This window comes from Centroberyx affinis, unplaced genomic scaffold (assembly GCF_046629955.1).
Source record: "Centroberyx affinis isolate AG114_WGS23_722 - 3 ecotype Tasmania unplaced genomic scaffold, CSIRO-AGI_Caff_v1 ptg000745l_1, whole genome shotgun sequence".
NCBI classification, from domain to species: Eukaryota; Metazoa; Chordata; class Actinopteri; order Beryciformes; family Berycidae; genus Centroberyx; species Centroberyx affinis.
Window position 1 is genome coordinate 311,510 of NW_027279358.1, and position 18,144 is coordinate 329,653.

The 18,144-nt window shown below is 41.9% G+C and overlaps 1 protein-coding gene across 1 annotated transcript; it reads right to left on the reverse strand.

Moving 5' to 3' along the window:
- Positions 1 to 10,427: 10,427 nt before the first annotated feature.
- Positions 10,428 to 14,539, reverse strand: tob1a (transducer of ERBB2, 1a). Its single transcript, XM_071519860.1, has 2 exons — positions 14,290 to 14,539; positions 10,428 to 12,633 (listed from the first exon to the last, which is right to left on the reverse strand). The coding sequence occupies exon 2, from the start codon at positions 12,396 to 12,398 to the stop codon at positions 11,370 to 11,372; it is 1,029 nt and encodes a 342-aa protein (XP_071375961.1). The 5' UTR covers positions 12,399 to 12,633; positions 14,290 to 14,539; the 3' UTR covers positions 10,428 to 11,369.
- Between the last annotated feature and the right edge of the window lie 3,605 nt (positions 14,540 to 18,144).

Below are 18,144 nucleotides of genomic sequence, written 5' to 3' on the forward strand. Positions count from 1 at the left end.
AACTGTGAAATAGGTAAGCAGTTCACCAGGGGAGCTGCTGTCCATGGGTAGCTGTTTATGCAACTCACATGGTGGTAAATGAGCAAACTAGTGCAAACATTCTAGACAAGTGAAATAACACTCTCAGGGGAAACCAAAATGAAAATTAACTTGAGACAGACATTAAACCGTTAAAACACAATGTGGTTTTTACACTCACATGCAAATAATTAATATAATGGTGATGTAAATGCATGTAAATGAGACCAGAGTGTGACAGAGTCACATTTGCATAGAGGATCGCACCTGTGTCAATAGGCTATGTCAGCTTAACATGAAGGTCGACAGCACTGGTGCTAGCAGGAGGGTCTGTGTAACTACCCGTTGTCAAAACAAGAGTCATTTACCCAATGATCTTCACCTACAGAGAAATATACTTAGGCTACATTCAAAAGTTGATCGCAGTGAAACAGAATGGTCAGCGAAATTGCCTAACACTCTTTTTTTTCACATGGGTATCCGAATCAAGGTGCATGTGAGAGAAAGTGAAATGGGGAAGTGTGTGTTCAGGCACATGAGCGTCCCAGGCAGCCTCATTAGTGGGATGGTTGGAATTCCAGAGCCTTGAGTCAGTCAGGGCAGCTCCAGCTGTGGAGACGTTTCCTGGGGATGTCCGAACAGGTTTACTCAGACCCAGAGATGGCCTGCACCGCCTCACAGGTGTGCTCTCAACTCCATTGTAAATAGCTGCTCAACGAAGGGTGCACAGGAAAACTCCCTCCATCATGGATGTGTTGTTACTTACAGTTGCAATTTGTTCTAAATCTTGAAGAAAGTAATGTCATCTTTACTCTACAGAGCCAGCTTTATCTCCGCATGTTTCGACTTCCTCCCCCACTGATCCCATATGAACGTGTGTTGTGCCGGCTAACAATCCCGTCTTCACACATCCGCGAGGAAAAAGATTCAGAATACATTAACTCTGCTGACAAAATATTTCACCACCACGCGGACAGTCGTGGAAAATAAGGAACAAAGTGCAGGAGAATCACAACGTATACTCTTGTGTCAGAAGCCGGCCTGTTGTCACCTGGGTTTTCTTCTGTAATATGTGTAAATATTATTCATGAAAGCGTTCAAAGCATTCGGTGGCATACGTCAGGTAAATCCAGCCTGACTATAAGTAGACAGAAAAAGTGTTTTGAAACAGCAATAGCTATTTTTTTCACGGCAGCAGAAAGAGCCTTTGTGGTGACGTGTATAGATAATATGGATTAAGCGGCTTAGGGGGGCTGGGGGGAGGACTCGGGAGAGAAAGTTTCATATGAATATGTTTTTAGTTCACAGCGATGCCTCCAATACCTACACCAATAACATGACTTTGGTCGATTTCCCAGGGAGCCACTCTCTCTCTCTCCCACTGTGTGTTATGACTTTTAGATGGCTTCGTTTTATGCTTCTCGAGTCCGAGCACGTGCAGAGAGTCTCGGGGAAGCGCTGCACAACGGTATGTTATTGCGTACGTGTATGCGCTGTATATATATGTATTTGCGTGCATGTATGTGTTTGTGCATGTATGTAGCATGTCACAGACTCATAAACACCTCACTTTCCCCCTTAAACACACATCATGTTTTCCTCTCAGTCTCTCTCTCCCTGGCGTCTCTCCTCTCTCTCTCCTAGCTGCAAATCAGCCTCTTCCAAGGACGAAGCCTCGCCGAGACACCGAGAAGATTCCTCTGTTGCTATGGTGTTCTCTCTCTCTCTCTCTCTCTCTCTCTTCCTCGAACACACACATATACACACTAGGAAGTGATGAATAGCAGGTGTCACCCCCCCCTCCCCACCCCCCACTCCACCACCATCACCACCAGCGCCACAGTTCTGCAGATTGCACAGCACTGATTAAGCTCCCCTTGACACGCTGAATCTGATTCATGTCGCCGGGATGCAACAGCAAGAATTTCAAGTTCCTTGCAACTATAGAGGCGAGTCGGGGGTGTACAGCACTACATTTGTAAAGTTGCGGAAGGTATGTTATCTTTTCAACCAGAAGTGGAGGTACGACCCTCAAATAAAAGCCATATTCAGCCAGGTGAAGTCAAAACATTCTCAAAGATATGAATAATCTAGGCCACTGTTTGCCGATTTTACCAGTTCTACTCATGCTATTTCTGAATACAACATACAGCATGTTGCCACTAAAACAGGACCAAGGCTCAATAAGAGGCCTACCTGCCTTATCAAATCTGTGATGTCAAATGTCAAGTGGACCCAGCAGTAGGTAGAGATGAATATCTCAATAAATCAACCCAATATAAAAATATATCAGTTGTGTGTTTAGTCTCTGTTTGCACCTGATAAGGCACGACACAGCAGTGCTGGAATCCTAGTTTGACATCTTGGAGAGCATAGCCATAAATGATTCACACATTGACTAGTTGAGTATTATACATAGGCTAGTTTGTAACCTTGGTGGGGAAGCACTCACTCACTTTCTCCTCTCTGCACCCCCCCACCCCACCGCCTGGTATCAGGGGGACCCAGGGGCAGGTGTGGGAGCGGCCTGCAGGCACGCATGTCACAGTGGTGTGATAGGCTACACTGGAAAGCAGGGGCATGTCACCCTGCGAGGTGGAAGAGGGAGGGAGGGGGAGGCGGAGGACTGCGTGTTTGTTTTTGGTTTCCTGCTGCAGATAAGAGCAGCTGCAGCTTAAAGGGTTGGGCACGTGAGTGTCTGCTGGGGTTATCTAGCATGTACTGAGCAAACTGGACAACTCCCACTATGCATAAGAAACTTGGAATGGAGTTTACAGTGTGTGTGTGTGTGTGTGTGTGTGTGTGTGTGTGTCTCAGTGTGTGTCACTGAGATGTGCTCCCACTGTCACCTCTTTTAAAAGTAGGCTCAAAACATCCCTTTTCTCTGTGGCCTTTTGCTAAATCATCTGTATGTTGCTGTAACAGGTGTTATTATCTTTATTTTTATTAATTTATTTAATTTATGTTTTACCTATATTATCTTCCTCGATTTATTTATTTTTAATATGTAATTGTAAGTATTTTTTGTTTTGTTTTTTGTTTTCTTTTATGTGAATTTGCCTTGTTTGCCTTGCCTTATGTGTATGTGCATGTGCATTGCAGTGTGTGTGAGGGGATAAACCACCCTATGTATATATATATACATATATATATATATATATATATATATATATACACAGTATAAAAACACTTATCAAGATCCTTTAAATGAGGTCTACCAGATCACATGGCAAAATCTTTCTTCAGCTTCCTAACATATATTCTCCATATACTGGACTGACATTTCCATAACTAAAGTCCTCACTGTTTTAGAATTGGCACAAAACACTCTGCAGGGCGTAGTAGTATAGTACAGGAATATATCTGACAAAGTGTCAGATATACCTAGCAGCAACTTAAGCTCATGTGTTCCAAATGGGTGTGGGAGCAACTGTTTGAAGCAACTGTGTCAATACCCTTGATACTCGCTTGGCTTCTATTATGAGACCAATCCAACAAATGTTATCCCTATCTGTGTGTTCTAGAGGCAAGAATTAAAGTCCAGTTTCAGTTATGTCTTGTCTTGTTTTTTTGTTTGTTTTTCTGTGCGTATGGTTTGTATTTATGTGTTTTTTTGTGTGGCTCTCTCATTTTCCCCTTACCCCCCCTCCACCCTCCTCCTTCCTCTTACCACAGTTGTTTTCTGACCTGATTTGTTTTTCTCCTAGTCCTAACAAGAACATACTAATTTGCTCATAATGGATACTGTTAAAGGTTTAAAAATTATTCATGTTAATATTAGGAGCCTCGCTCCTAAAATTGATCTCTTCAGAGCCTGGGTTGGGCATTACAAACCAAATATAATTACACTCTCAGAAACATGGATACATAGCAAAATCTGTGATAACGAAGTCAAACTTGACAACTACTTACTGTACAGAGTGGATAGAGCTACCAGAGGAGGTGGTGTTGCTACTTATGTTGCCTCAAACCTTGTGTCTGAGCGTGTAATACCTAAAGTGGATCCTATTTATTTTGAATGCCTTTTTGTTAAGATTATTCTCCATGAAAATAAACATTTGACTATTGGGAATATCTACAGGCCTCCCTCTGCTCCCTCGGACTCTACCAAGTGTATATTATCAACTATTAACTCAGCAATAGCAATTGGCTTGATCGCTCATCCTCTACAGACAGAAATTTATTTGGCAGCATAAATCTTACACAACGTCTCAGTGAACCAACCAGAATTGATCAGAGGTCCAAGTCTCTGCTTGACTGGATACTTGTCATTAATCCTGACAGGATTATCTGATTGTTTCAGTGATCATTCTGTTATTTTCTGTGTCTGGAAGATCAAAATGCCACCTCTCCTCTGATCATTTTTTTCAAGATATAATTGCCATTAAATGGCACAGATTTCAATTAATTCCTTTTGTTGAGGATGCATGGAATTTTCTGTATTCAGAGTTAACTATAGTTATTGATAAACATGCTCCTTGGAAAACTATTAGAGTTAAATGTAGACATTTACCTTGGATTAGTTCAGATCATTAATCTTTTTAAACAGAGAGATAAGGCCTGGGCAAAATATCGAACTACAAAGGATCCTGTTGACTGGGAATCATACAGGTATTTAAGGAATTTGTCTAAGACCAAAACAAGAAATGCTAAATCTACTTACTGCCCGTCTCAAGATTTCCATAATCCTAGACAGTTTTGGAACCAAATCAACAGTACTCTTAATAAATCTAACAAAAGTTCCACAAATTCAATTACAGTCAACAATTAAATTGTTGGTGATCCTTCAATTATTTCTAAAGCTTTCAATAATCATTTTTCTTCTATCTGCAGTTTCTCCTTATCTGATTCTTCCAGCACTGTCAGTTCTTCTAACAATACTACTGGTAGCAGTGCTTTTTCCTTTAGAAAACTTTTACCTGTCGAAGTTCAGCATGTTATCTGTGAATTGAAGGAGGGTAGTGGCGCTGGTCCTGATGGATTGGAGGCCAAGTTTATTAAGCTTGCCTCTCATATACTGATGTATCCACTTGCTGACTTATTCAATTTGTCTTTGTCAACTTGTATGCTTCCATCCATCTGGAAATGTGCCAGAATAACTCCACTCCATAAAGGTGGTGATCCCCTAGATCTTAATAATTATAGACCAATTTTGGTTATTAGCGCTATTGCTAAAACTTTTGAGAAGCTAATTTTGAATCAGTTATCTCAGTACATTAATGATTTCGACATTTTATCGCAATCCCAATCCGGCTTCAGATCAAATTTCTCCACTACTACTGCTCTCCTTAAATTTACTAATGATGTGTCTTCATCCTTTGATAAGGGTCAGCTCACTAGTTCAGTCTTTGTTGATCTTACCAAGGCATTTGATACGGTTGATCACTACCTACTCCTTGATAAGCTCTATTCCATTGGTGTAACTCAACAGGCTTTACTTTGGTTCAATGCGTATCTCCATAACAGTCGTCAGTGTGTCATATGTCTTGGTAGTCAGTCTGAATATTTAGTTATGGAAAAGGGTTTGCCCCAAGGTTCTACTTTGGGGCCTCTCCTTTTCTCTATTTTTATTAATGATCTCCCACAAATTTGTTCTGACTGTCATGTCCATTTATATGCTGATGATACTGTTATTTATACATCAAATTCCGATATATTACAAATTCAAAGTTCATTGCAATTTGATTTCAATGTTGTACAAATCTGGTTTCACAACAACAAACTTTTATTGAACAAAAAGAAGTCCTGTTGTATGCTGTTTGGTATTAGATATAATCTTACTCATACATGAAATGACCTGCGTATTAATTTTTATGATGGGTCACCACTAGAGAAAGTTGATGTCTTTAAATATTTGGGTGTCTGGATTGATTTGGCACTTTTCTTTAGGCCCCATATTGATTTTGTTATTAAAAAAATAAATTGCAGTCTGAGCATACTATATCATTCAAGAAATTGTTTCACTTTTCAGGTAAGAAAAATAATTGTATCTCAGTTAGCATTACCTATACTTGATTATGCAGATATTGTTTATCAGAACACCGAATCACTCTGAATCACATCTGCATCCTCTAAATGTAGTTTATAATAGTCTGTGCAGATTCGTTTTGAGGTGTCCGTATCGAACCCATCATTGCTTTATGTATGAATCACTTAAAGTCGAGATTAAATGAAAAATGCATTTTTAACCCTTTTAGATCACATTCCCGGTCATATTGTGCACCTATTTAAAGAAAAATACAAAAAATCAATTTCTTTGTATTCTTATATCAAAATCCAATCATGTTTTCTTCCTGTAAAACAAAATATGCAGTGTGCTTACGTAAGCATGAACCAACCAATTTCAACCAATAATATCATGACATCCACCCATCAATCATTCTTCAACCTGGTGTGTGTGGAGCCAACAGTCCTCTGTAGCTCCGTTTCTCTCTGTAGCTCCGTGGCGCTAAACTCTAAGCCCCGCCCACTGTTTAGCGGTCCAATCAAATGCGAAGGATTTGATTTAAAATCCCTCTTGTAACTGTACACCGCACAAATATTCCATTTCACTGGGAAATACGTCACAGTACAGAAGCTAAAGATGCTCTAACTTCTGTTTCAGTGGGACTTTAACTGGCAATCGCTAAATTCTAGAAGGCATTTTCACTGGCTGCAATTTATTTTTAAATGTATTTATTTTAACTATCCTTCTTATCTAAAACAATACCTAGTTCCATACAGATCCTCATACACACTTAGACATGCTCAATATCCCCCTTTTTTTTGTTCCCAAAATATCTAAAGAAATTGGGCGTCGGGCCTTCAAATTCAAAGCCCCATCTGATTGGAATAACCTGCCTAACTCTCTCCGATCCATTTCTTTGCTTCGCATTTTTTGGACATCACTATTTTCTCATCTTAAAGCAACTTGTTCTTGTTTCTAATTGTGTTTAATTCATTATAAAGGGTTTGTGGGGTGCAGGTGGGTTGGGGGTGGAGAGGGCGTGGGAACCTTTGTATGTGTATTTGTACGTGTCTATGTGTACCTGTAATTTTCTTTCGGTTTGTTGTATTGTAGATGTATTTGTGTTTCAAGGACCCCCTTGAAAATGAGATGTTTCATCTCAAGGGGTTTATCCTACAATAAAGTTCAAATTGTTTCTCGTCTTTGGTGCACGCCTCTAAAACAAAGCTTCCATTTTGTAAACGAACATCACACAACTGCTCCAAATCGGCACTTCTCCACAGAGCGCAAACACAAAACACAACACAAAGCATACATCCCTCTACGTTTAGTCGAGATCCTTAGCTTTCCTTACTCCATGAGATGAAGATAAGGCGCGGTAGTGGTGGGGTGAAGTAATGTTCAGGGGAAAGCAGAATTCCCTCTGGCTTATCATTGCTCAATCAGCTCTAGTGTGCTTCCAGAAATAGATGGGGCAAGGGGTTGGACTATGGGAAGGGACTGAAAAGCCATTAACTGTTTTTTTGCTGAGATGGGTGACATTACCATAAGGCCTTGTCGGCTGGCTGGGGCCATGAGCTGAGCTGAGCTCCACCTGTTTTTATGACAGGCAAAGTGGGGGCTGGAGGGGGGGGGGGTCGGCACAGGATTAGCATCAATAGCGCCGCTGGCAATGTTTCACTCCCCCTCTCTCACTCAGTCACATTAACTCCCTGCCTATCCCATTCCCTCTTTGTTTTTCACCATGCTTTTCTCTCTCTTTTCTCTATCCATATTTCTATCCCAATCTCTTCTCCTAGTCTCAGCCTCTTCCAACTCGCCCCCGTGTTATTTCTCTCCTCATTGGTATACCTCTCTCTCCTACGTCCCTCTCCTTCACTCTCTGTCTTCTCAGTATCCCCCTCTTTCCCCCTACTGTCCTTCAGTCTCAACCAAGAATGCGGTGAAGGGTAAACCCAGTTTACCCACCTTTTTATTTGCAGAAATAAAGCTTATCTACCTTTTAGGCTAACAAATTCATACTATACATCACAGTAAGTAGTATAACACCAATCTTATGATAAAATAGGGCCCCCTCTTTCATGCCTCTCTGGTAGAGTCACAGTTCTGGGTTTTGATGCAGCACCATGAGCAACTATTCTGCTGGCCAGAGCGAGCAGGCGGATCAGGAGTGTGCAATGGTAATCCATCAAAGGCATCCTCAGAATGACCTGTTCCACACAGACATTCACACGCATGAGCTCACACACATACCACACGCACACGGTGTCACAGACCAAGATAAACACACACACCAGGCATTCTCTCTCTCACACACACAGTATCAGGAACTGAGATAAACACACACACAAATACACAGCGTTCCATTTCCACCGCTGAACTTTACACAGCCTATCAACCCCCGAGTGTATCAGAGGACACGCAGACAGTCAAGTGATGATGAGCCAGCCCCAGAGGGATCATGATACGCCAGCAGGGTCAAAGTGATTTTAGTCAGCCCGCACTGGCATGCTAGTCCCACTTCTCTCATCACAAGCAACAGCAGCAGCCCCAGTAAAACAGCACCACAGAAGTCTCACCTTCAACACCAGCTGCAACCCCAGGCGTTGGTCGTCATAAAAATCTAGTTTTACCAGACTGTGGTGGAGTGTTTTGTTACAACATTATAGCTCAAAAACACTCTGAGAAAGACAGAGAGAGAAAGTTGTTTTCAATATTTTGTTTGCTTTGGATCCTCAATCCAGGAGATTATGATCATCTCCAAGGGTGTATTCTACCTTTAAAAGACAGCTGCAAAGATTGGATTTGTTGTGTAGCTGTTAACCATTACATTTAAAACCCTAATATATCACTGATTACCATCATCCTAAAACTGATCTAACTGAACTATAAGGCAACAATGTAAGCATCCTATAATCCAAATAAATTGTTCTACTTTAGGTGTTGGCAAAAGTCTGAATTAAAAATATTAGTTAAATTGGGACTGGACAAAATTAGTGGTGATTCTCTGTTGAAAAAGAATATAATCACCATAGATGGCTTTTGAGTCTGAAACAGTTATGGGTCATTTTCAGTTCAGCTATTCTCAGATGTGTCTTAACCCTAGAATATTACATTACTCTCTTAGGCTGTAGATACTTGAATCTCCTTCTGCCCTCAATAGACAGTACTGCCAGTTATCCATTAACAGGCCGTCTCCTAGGGACAGTGGGTGAAATGTGACTGACCAGTTACACAGTAGCTTAGCATTCAGCTAGACACTCCTTCACTGCCTTTAGTATTATTTCCCAGTGTTAAATGACTTCCTTTATTATTATAGTCCATAATTATAACTATTTAAGATACTCTATTGATACCCTGAAGGGGACATTTTCTTTTTGGTTGCTCCCCTCCACAGAAGGTCAGGGTACGCTACAGAACAGCACCCTTGCAGCTGGTAGGTATTTGATGTCTTACTCAAAGGCACTTCAGCAGGGTAGATGCTTTGCTATCATAGGTGCTTCCAGTTGAAGTATGTCTTCCTACTCACTACACCAACCTGCTACCCATACAATCGAATGGATGAACAGGTAAACAGTGCTGCAGAGAAAGATGCTAAAACCAATCTGTTTCTGATAGACTGGATCAGATGAAGGAGCATGGCTTCCTCCCATGCGGGGCTTCCTCCCATGCGCCTTTGAAAATCTGAGAAGGCATATATGCTAACCAGCACATTGCTTAGAGATCATTATTTTCGACTGATAGGGCACAATGAACACTCCCACCTATGTAGCACAGGCCTGCAGCCTGTCTGTTGGGTGGCTTATGGCCTCCCAACAATGCTACATGGTTTAGCAGTTAGCCTGTGGACCTCAAGCATTAGCCAACAGCCTTGCCATGCTTGCGAGGACAGGTCTTGGTTCAGTAGCTTATCAGGCTCAACATCACCACACTCCCACTATCCAGATGGGTAATGGCACTGGGCCCAAGGGCAACTGTCAGCTGACACAACCCGTATGGTGTGAACAAATGTTGCTAAGGGCTGCTTGCATAGAAATATCCTGTCAATGTTGTAGTCAGAGGAAATGAAATGTCATATGGAATGTTTCATGCTCTTTAGACTTTGGTCCAGATGCAATAACCTAATGTCAGAAACCTTCAATCTCTAGGCTAAAACAATTACTCATTTTTTAACCCAATGTATTGTAAGTGATCTGTTAAACTTTTAGCAATCTGTCAAAAAACATACCGATGTACCAAATAGGTGAACTAAAATATATGTTGCGCAACTGAGGAGCTGCAGTGGGCCCACACATTTAAGGAAAGACTTGATTCCTCTGCCTGCATGACAGAATACAGGATTTGCCCTGACATGTTATGAAACCCTAAAAATACATTGAGTAATCACCTTAAAGACCTGCATCAACCAGCTAAACCACAAAGACCAATGAAAAACTGAACGAGCGTCATTATTTTCAAGCTTTTTAATACAAACTTAATAAACTATCAGTCCCTCTTAACATGTAAGACACTGACTCCAAATACTTTGTTATACCGTTTGTTTTATCAAGTATTGCACAATGTAGGTACAAAATTAATATACGATTACATTTTGTCCATAATATAGCAAAAATCTTTAAACTCTTAACAGAAAATACAACTCTTATGTTTTTCAAAAAAGCAAATATTCTTAAATCCCACCACTACGGAATATTCTGTACACAATCTTTAGAAGAGTCGATGTTTTTTTTTTAAGATGGATTCATTTTATAATTTCAATAAAAAAAGAAATAACATAAAGTCGCTGCAGCCATCACGGATCACTGGAGTAGTAAAAAGATATAAATGCAATACCATGTCGTAGAAACAATAGATACTCTGATATTTTACAAACTCTGTACTAAATTAAATTATACAATTAGAAAAAAGACCAGGAAATCCCACTTATTTATGCCAATTTCTTGAAAAATTGGCGGTGTCCAGTTATGTTTTAAATACTGAAAGAGGCCATGACTTGTGGTGTTTTTTTCTTCTTTTTTTATATCTTAAAACAGTCACATAAAAAATTATTTTGTGCTTGGTTGGCAAAAGAAATAACAATGATGCATGTTGAAGTTTAGGTAACCAAGCTTGGACATCTCGTACTACAAGCTTCATTGTTTAAAAAAAAAAGAAAAGAAAAAAAAAAGGTATAACTCAAGGGGGCAAAGTAATTCACCCTCGGGCTCATGCGCTTGGACTCGTAACATTGATCTTACAGTTGACAAGTCACTTTTTTCCTTTTTTCCTTGACATTCTGTCCTTGTTTTCTCTTTTTTTCAATTTTTCAAAATGTGCATTTGTGTTTGTATGTTCCCCCCCCCCCATCACATATCTCTGGTCGTTTCTGTGTGTAGTAGTAGCAGAAGTAGTACCTTTATGTGTACTAGTTGGCCATAACTGGCTGGAATTGCTGGTTAGAATACTGCATGTTGTTCAAGCTGAAATTCAAGCCGTCCATAAGGGACTTGTCGTTGAGGCCACCGTAGGCCGCAAACACGTCGAAGGCATTGCTGTACTGCAGCGGGCTGAGGCTGAGCGAGCTGTCCCCGGGGAACAGAGCGCTCGGGCTGCCCTGACCCTGAAGGTTGGGGAACACAAACTCCTTGGCATTGGGGGACAGGGCCGAGGGCTTCTGGTGCTGCTGCTGCGGCGCTCCGAGGCCCAACCCGTACAGAGAGTGCATGGAGGTGGAGATGGCTTTCTGTTTCAGGAGGCTGTTCACATTCAGGCCCAGGTTGGTGGGGGAGGTACGCGCCACCTTGTTCCCAGCAGCGCTGCCGCCATTGTTGTTGTTGTTGCGGCCGCTGCTCTTCATCTTAGTGGAGCCGAACTTGGTGGCGGCGAAGGTGGCGGTTGTGAAGGTTAAAGGCTGGGTGGAGCGGGGCATAAACGTGGGGCTGACGGCTGCCGAGTGGCCGAAGGGAGGCGAGGGGGAGCTTGAGGCCGGGGAGGTGCCGTTCACAGGCTCGTTGATGGGCATGAAGACCTGTGCGTCGGGGTTGAAACTGTTCTTGATCTCCTTGTCCAGATCCAGCCCCCCGCTAGTAGCTCCACTTTCATTGCTGTCATCAACATACAACACCTTGACTGGCCCTTTCTCCCCAATCTGGTAGGACACCTCAAAGGGGTCGATCCACACGCTGAGGTCCTGGGGCAGGTTGTTGCGGACATCCTCAATGTCCAGCCCGCTCTCTTTGGCTGCCTTCTCCACCACAGGGTCCACCTTCTCCCCCACGTGGATGCATCTGAATCCTGAGCCCTTGTATGGCTTGTCCGGGTACCAATGTCCCTCGTATTTCTGCTTCAGCTGCCGCTCCAGCTCCTCGCCGAAAATGTTGACCCGCCGCCTTGGCAGTTTGTTGTACAGGTACGAGATGATGAAGTTGAGAGCTACTTGGATTTCAAGCTGCATAGCTAACTGCTGAAGTTTACCAGGTGTGTCGAGATTAGGTGCGTCTGACCTTGAACGTGTCCACTGGGTCTGCTTTGTTTATCCGTGGTGGGCAACACAGAGGCTCTCCAGGCAGGATGAGGTGTTGGGCTGGCACCAGGCAAAAGAAACTAGAACTTGGTTGAAACAGGTTCAAAAACAAAAGTGCTGGTTTTGTAGAAGTGGTGTCCTTCCACAGGGTGTGATCCTTTTTCTCCTGCAATAATTGGGAGATAGAAAAATAATCATGAGCATGTCATTCATTCCAAAATACGAGACAGAAAATAATGTGATGAGCACATCCTGGATACATTCATAGGCAAAGATGAATATTTTTTCCATTGGTAATCCAACTTTCACACAAGTTCATGTTTAATATTCATAGTGGAGCTACTCTGTTCAGGGCATTTGCTCTTTTTGGCTGCTTAAGTCCACCACTGCAGACTTTGTAAGGGGAGTGCAATTAAGTGCCCTTTAAACATTAACTCTTTGCTGTCTGAAATAGCCTATAGCATGTTGTAGCTTTTGTTATTGTAGCACAGATATCACAATTTAATTTCAAACTAATATTATTGCAGCAGCAAAGCATGAAGCTTAAGGATGAAAGATAAAGGCGATGTGCGGTTATTGCAGAAATATTAACAGAGCCAACTGATCTGGGGACATGGTTCGTTTGCTGTTAATAAAAACTGAACGGTGCATCTATGTTTTTCTAAATGTCAAAAGCTAGGTATTGAGCCTATTAACCTCGCACTAGGACTCGGGAATCGTGTTACATAATAACAGGATAGCTTGGTTGGAGAGGCTTGGTTTGCCCCGCAGCCTCGATACAGCAGGATACAAACTGACACTGAGGTTTACATTTAATTAACGAAAAACGGCAACAATTTAACAGAGAAAAAGATTAGCCAATAGTGCCGAATGGAGGATAAGTTGGTGAGGAAATGGTTGCTGTTTGGGTGGGTTTGAAAGCTTGCCATCTTGTCCCTGGGGCTGGTTTGATATGCGTGCAGCACCGTCGATTACTCGAAGCGCTTCCTTCATTAAAACGGTGTCGAAATGAGGCTTGGCAGCACCACAGCTACACCCGTTTTTGCTAATTTTAGACTGAGAATGCCTGGTTCTTTCATCACGAATAAAATGTAAATATACAAAAGATTAAATCGCATTCAAAGAAACATACGATGTATTACAAATCATCCCTGCCATTGACGGGGGCTGGGTTGAATTGAATCAGGCTGAGGAGAGACGACTTTACCGAGGCTTTGCATTTTACGAGCAACTAAAGTTGATTTATTCATTAGCTCTACCGGCAAGAGGCTACACAGGAATATAAGCTACATTGTTTTATCGCCTCCCTCATGAAACTGCCCTTGAAAGAATAGTCCATGCTTTACAGCTGCAACTTGGTTTCAGCCTTACGAAAAAGATCTCGAGTAACGTAAGGCGTATCATACATTTTAGGACAGCCAACTATATCCTAGGCTACCAATATCATAGCAAATCTACAAGTCCCTATAGGAATACTATAACGATACAATAGGAGATAACAAATACCACAAAGTGCGATCAGGTAGCCTATAAGCTAGCCTAGTATAGGCTCCCTACTGAGCACATCAGACACAGCAAGTCCCTATGTTATTGTGATTTTTCGTTGGGGCAAGACCCAGGCTACACACCTTCTAACGCGCGTTCACACACACACACACACACACACACACGCACACACACACACACACACACTCCCTGACTTCGTGGACTGACGCAGCAAATCAGCTTAATAAGTCTGAATAGCGAGCAAAATATAGACACTAATACAACTACTACATTCATATCAGCAAGTAAGAGACACAAGTCAGCCGGAGATACTTACTTTTTGTAAAAAATAAAGATTCTCAGTAGTTTTGAAGTACCGTTAGTTAGTGCAAATAGAAAAAAGTTAAGTATAAATACTTTCTTCACATAGAATATATTATCAACATTACAAAAAAAGTATTCCAGTACGTGTAGATGTCGGAGGATTGACGTTTACGTTTGCTTCTGTTTCTATTTTTAGAGTTATTTTGCGTTTTTTCCTCTTTCAGCAGGCTTGCAGAGTAGCTCCCTCCTACTCGGGAGTTTTACAACTTCGTCCCCCTACTGTCAGCATGTCGCCCTTATTTATAGCTTTCCTCCGCCATGGGCACGAGGTAGGCGGTGATGCGGTTTCAGAGGTCAAAACAATACGAGCGGCTGCGATTGGCCAAACGTGCGAGTCCCGCCCTGTGCGAACGGCTCAGATCGCGCGCTCATTGGCTGATCCGTGCTGTCAGTCCAAGACATATGATTCTGTGGAATGGAGAGACGCCCATAACATGAACGCTTGCGTCACGGACAACCTAGGTCTGCGCTGACAGCAGAAGACAAAAATAATTCATTTTAAGACAGAACAGATATGATATCCTTGTCTGCATTTGACTTGTCTTAAAATATACACTTTCTGCGGCGCGAGGACGCTTAATTATAGGCTACGTTTCACAGGAATGGGCTAACCCTTCCCATTATCCAGGCACATATGGTAGTCAAATGATCGTTATTATCATACAGTGCGCCTATAGGGACACCAGGTCTACTGTGTTGTTAATTTAGATACTTCAGTGCTATTGGATACCCATAATAACTTACTGCTAGCCTACTTCAATGCCTGTGCCATGTTTATATCAGACAGTGGAATGGGACTGAACACTAAAGGGAGACCTATGCTCGATGATTAATAAAACAGTGTATATACCATATAGTTCACTAGCTACAGAGAATTAATGTAACAAAAAAACAAACAAACATCTAGCTGTGACATGTCACGTAAAATGTAGGAGGTATGAAGCCTTTGACATGAATGTATTGCTGGAGAGGAGATTCCCTACAGCGGAACGATACAGCTGGCAGCAGTGTGGGTGGTGCTGAACGCTATCTAGAAAACACAAGCGCTGATTGGTCTAAAACGGGGCAGGAGCCCTATGGTGAATGGTGTGCCCGTATCTAAGGTGCTGATGTAGGCTCTGCACGTCATAGCCTGGCTGAACGCACGGTGCTGGCAAATTTAAAGTGCACTTCACTACATATATTAGGCTACACAGTATATATATATATTCGGCAAGTTGACTGAGGTTAAGACATTGCTCTACAGTAACATGCTTTAAAAAAGTTATTCTATTGTCAAATGTCTATCAAAAAAGTCATATCTGTAGCCTATATTTGTATTGAACCATGAACTGCACAAACCGTGAAACACACTATACGGTATAATACTGTCTCCTGAGGTATGAGGTGCTTTTCCTTCTCATTAATGCTGTAGAAAAAAAAATGCCACACATAGAAAAACAGCGGATGGTAAACCTTGTTGTTGTTTAGACAGGTTCACAAGGCCAGTAGTTTTTTGTCATTTACTTCATCAGATACTAAGCAGGACTGATGCCATATGATAGCAAGTATCAGGTACCATCAAAAATGTCAGGCATCAAGTCTAAAGTTACATGTAAAACATGTAACTGGAACATATTGCGTATTAATTAGTTTTCATAAGAAACTCTATTCTATTCTATTCATATATATAAAATGTATGTTGCTTATCAGTTGCTTTACCATTAGTATCTTCCATTGTACATGTGATATCTTGGTATAATGCATGCCTCTCGATAACATTGTCTATCAGACCTTTACTGTTATCACAGCAGCTGTGCTTGCAGTGGAAAAGGAAAGCTGTTGGTCCACTGGCAGTAGGCTTACTTTGGACTTTTAAACATTCTTCAAGCGCTTAGGTTTGCCAAGCGTAGTCATGTGCTCGGTGTGAGCTGTAAATGTGTGAAAGGGCTCCCATGGAAAGTGCTGTACGGGATTGAATATGGGACTGACAATGGATCAGGCACAGGCAGAATAGAGGGGACACTATGGTTTGACATTGGATTCAGATTCACCGTCTAGCTTAGAATGGAAGCGGGTGGGAGAGTGCCATTGGCACTGGGCGCTCCACGGTCCTGGCAAGGCCTCCGGGCTTGTTTTTACTGCAAACAGCTCACAGCAATCTCACGTCACATGGCCGCCAGGACCAAAGCCATTAAGATGCTCTTTGGTAGCTGCTTTTTATGGTAGTTTACATGCAGTATGTTGTATTTATGCTTTTCCAATGGTGTATAATTTGTTTATGTGTGTGTGCGTGTGTGTGTGTGTGTGCACGTGTGTGTGTGTATGTGTTTGTGTGTGTATGCACTGGTAACAAACAGCCCTCACCTGACAGAGCATTTAAAAGGTCAGCAGCGATAATGAGGCATGTTCAGGCTGCTATATTGTCTTAGGGTGTAATCCTCTAATACATCCTCCTCACTGCCACTGCTGTTACTTGTTCCCATGGAGGAGCGCAACCCCTTAAGATCTCTAATCCCCAATCAGTCCTTCAAAGGGAGTCTGTGCTTTGACTCCAGGAATGAGAGTGTGGGGAGAGGGAGAAATTAAGTTGAAGGAATAACTTACCTAAACTAGTTGCCCCGTTTCCAATGTTTTATCAGAATCTGACTCATGAGGGCTTAGTTGAGCTGTTAAAGGCTTGCACGCCCAGCACCATCCATACAAGCTTTCACTGAGAATTTAGGAATGTCTAAGAGAATGGGCAGTATTCTGATATTTAATGGATCCATTTGCAATTTGTCATCCCAAGTTGACTGAAGGTCACCTTCAAGAAATTATTTTATCAAAAAACATAGGATTGCATAAGAAACATTTGTCAAAAGAGCCCATCCTAACATGGCTCCTGTGATAGGACAATTTTCTACAGAATTATGCTCAGCAGCAGAGGGACGAGGAGTGAACAGATGTGTCACTGTGTTGCTTCTGCTTCTCTCCGAACCAGTAGAAAAAAATTATAATAATCGTCGTGATGTATATTGGCCTTTGTGCAGACGGTGACAATAGAAATCACATCACACACACAGTGTTTCAGGCTTAGGCTTAGACAAACATCGGCTGCACATAGTGTATATATAGCCTACAGTTCTGACACACAAACAGAGGCAGAACGACTGACAGGCAGACACCCAAGCAGAAGAGGATTCTCACACACTATCGGCTCCATGTTTCTCACACTCTCCCTCCCCTCCTCCCTTTCCCTTTATCCCTCCTCCCCCTCTCCCTCGCTCCAGCTCAGACGGAGAGCCTTTGACGTCACTGGTTGTTATTACTTAACACAACTCTGCAGAGCGCCCTGGGCTCCTCATAATAGACAAATGCTCTGCTCTGCCTTTGAAGAGTAAATGAGGTAGTGGGTGAGACACAGAGTGAAGGAGACGGAGGGAGAGGGAGAGGGAGAGGGGTAAGATACACTGTAGCTGCGAGACTGCCGCACATGGGAGGATATGATATCCTCTCTTTTCTTTGTATTGTGAAGTTTAATTCCAAGATGAGATATCCACGATTTGAAAAATATGATGCCTATTCTGATAAAATGATTGCTGTTATGAAAATAAAACTCACTATTGAATATTATTTGATGGTATTTTCTATCTTGATCCATTATTTACAAAATAGTAATATTTTAAAGGATGGCATCTTTTTTCTTTTTTTGGGGGAGGGGGGAATGACCATGAGGTGAAATTTTTTTGAGGTGACATTTTTTCCCCCAAAAAGGAATATACAGTGTGCTTGGAATGAAACACTTGAAATGCATTTATATAGTTATATAACGAATATTATAATTTAT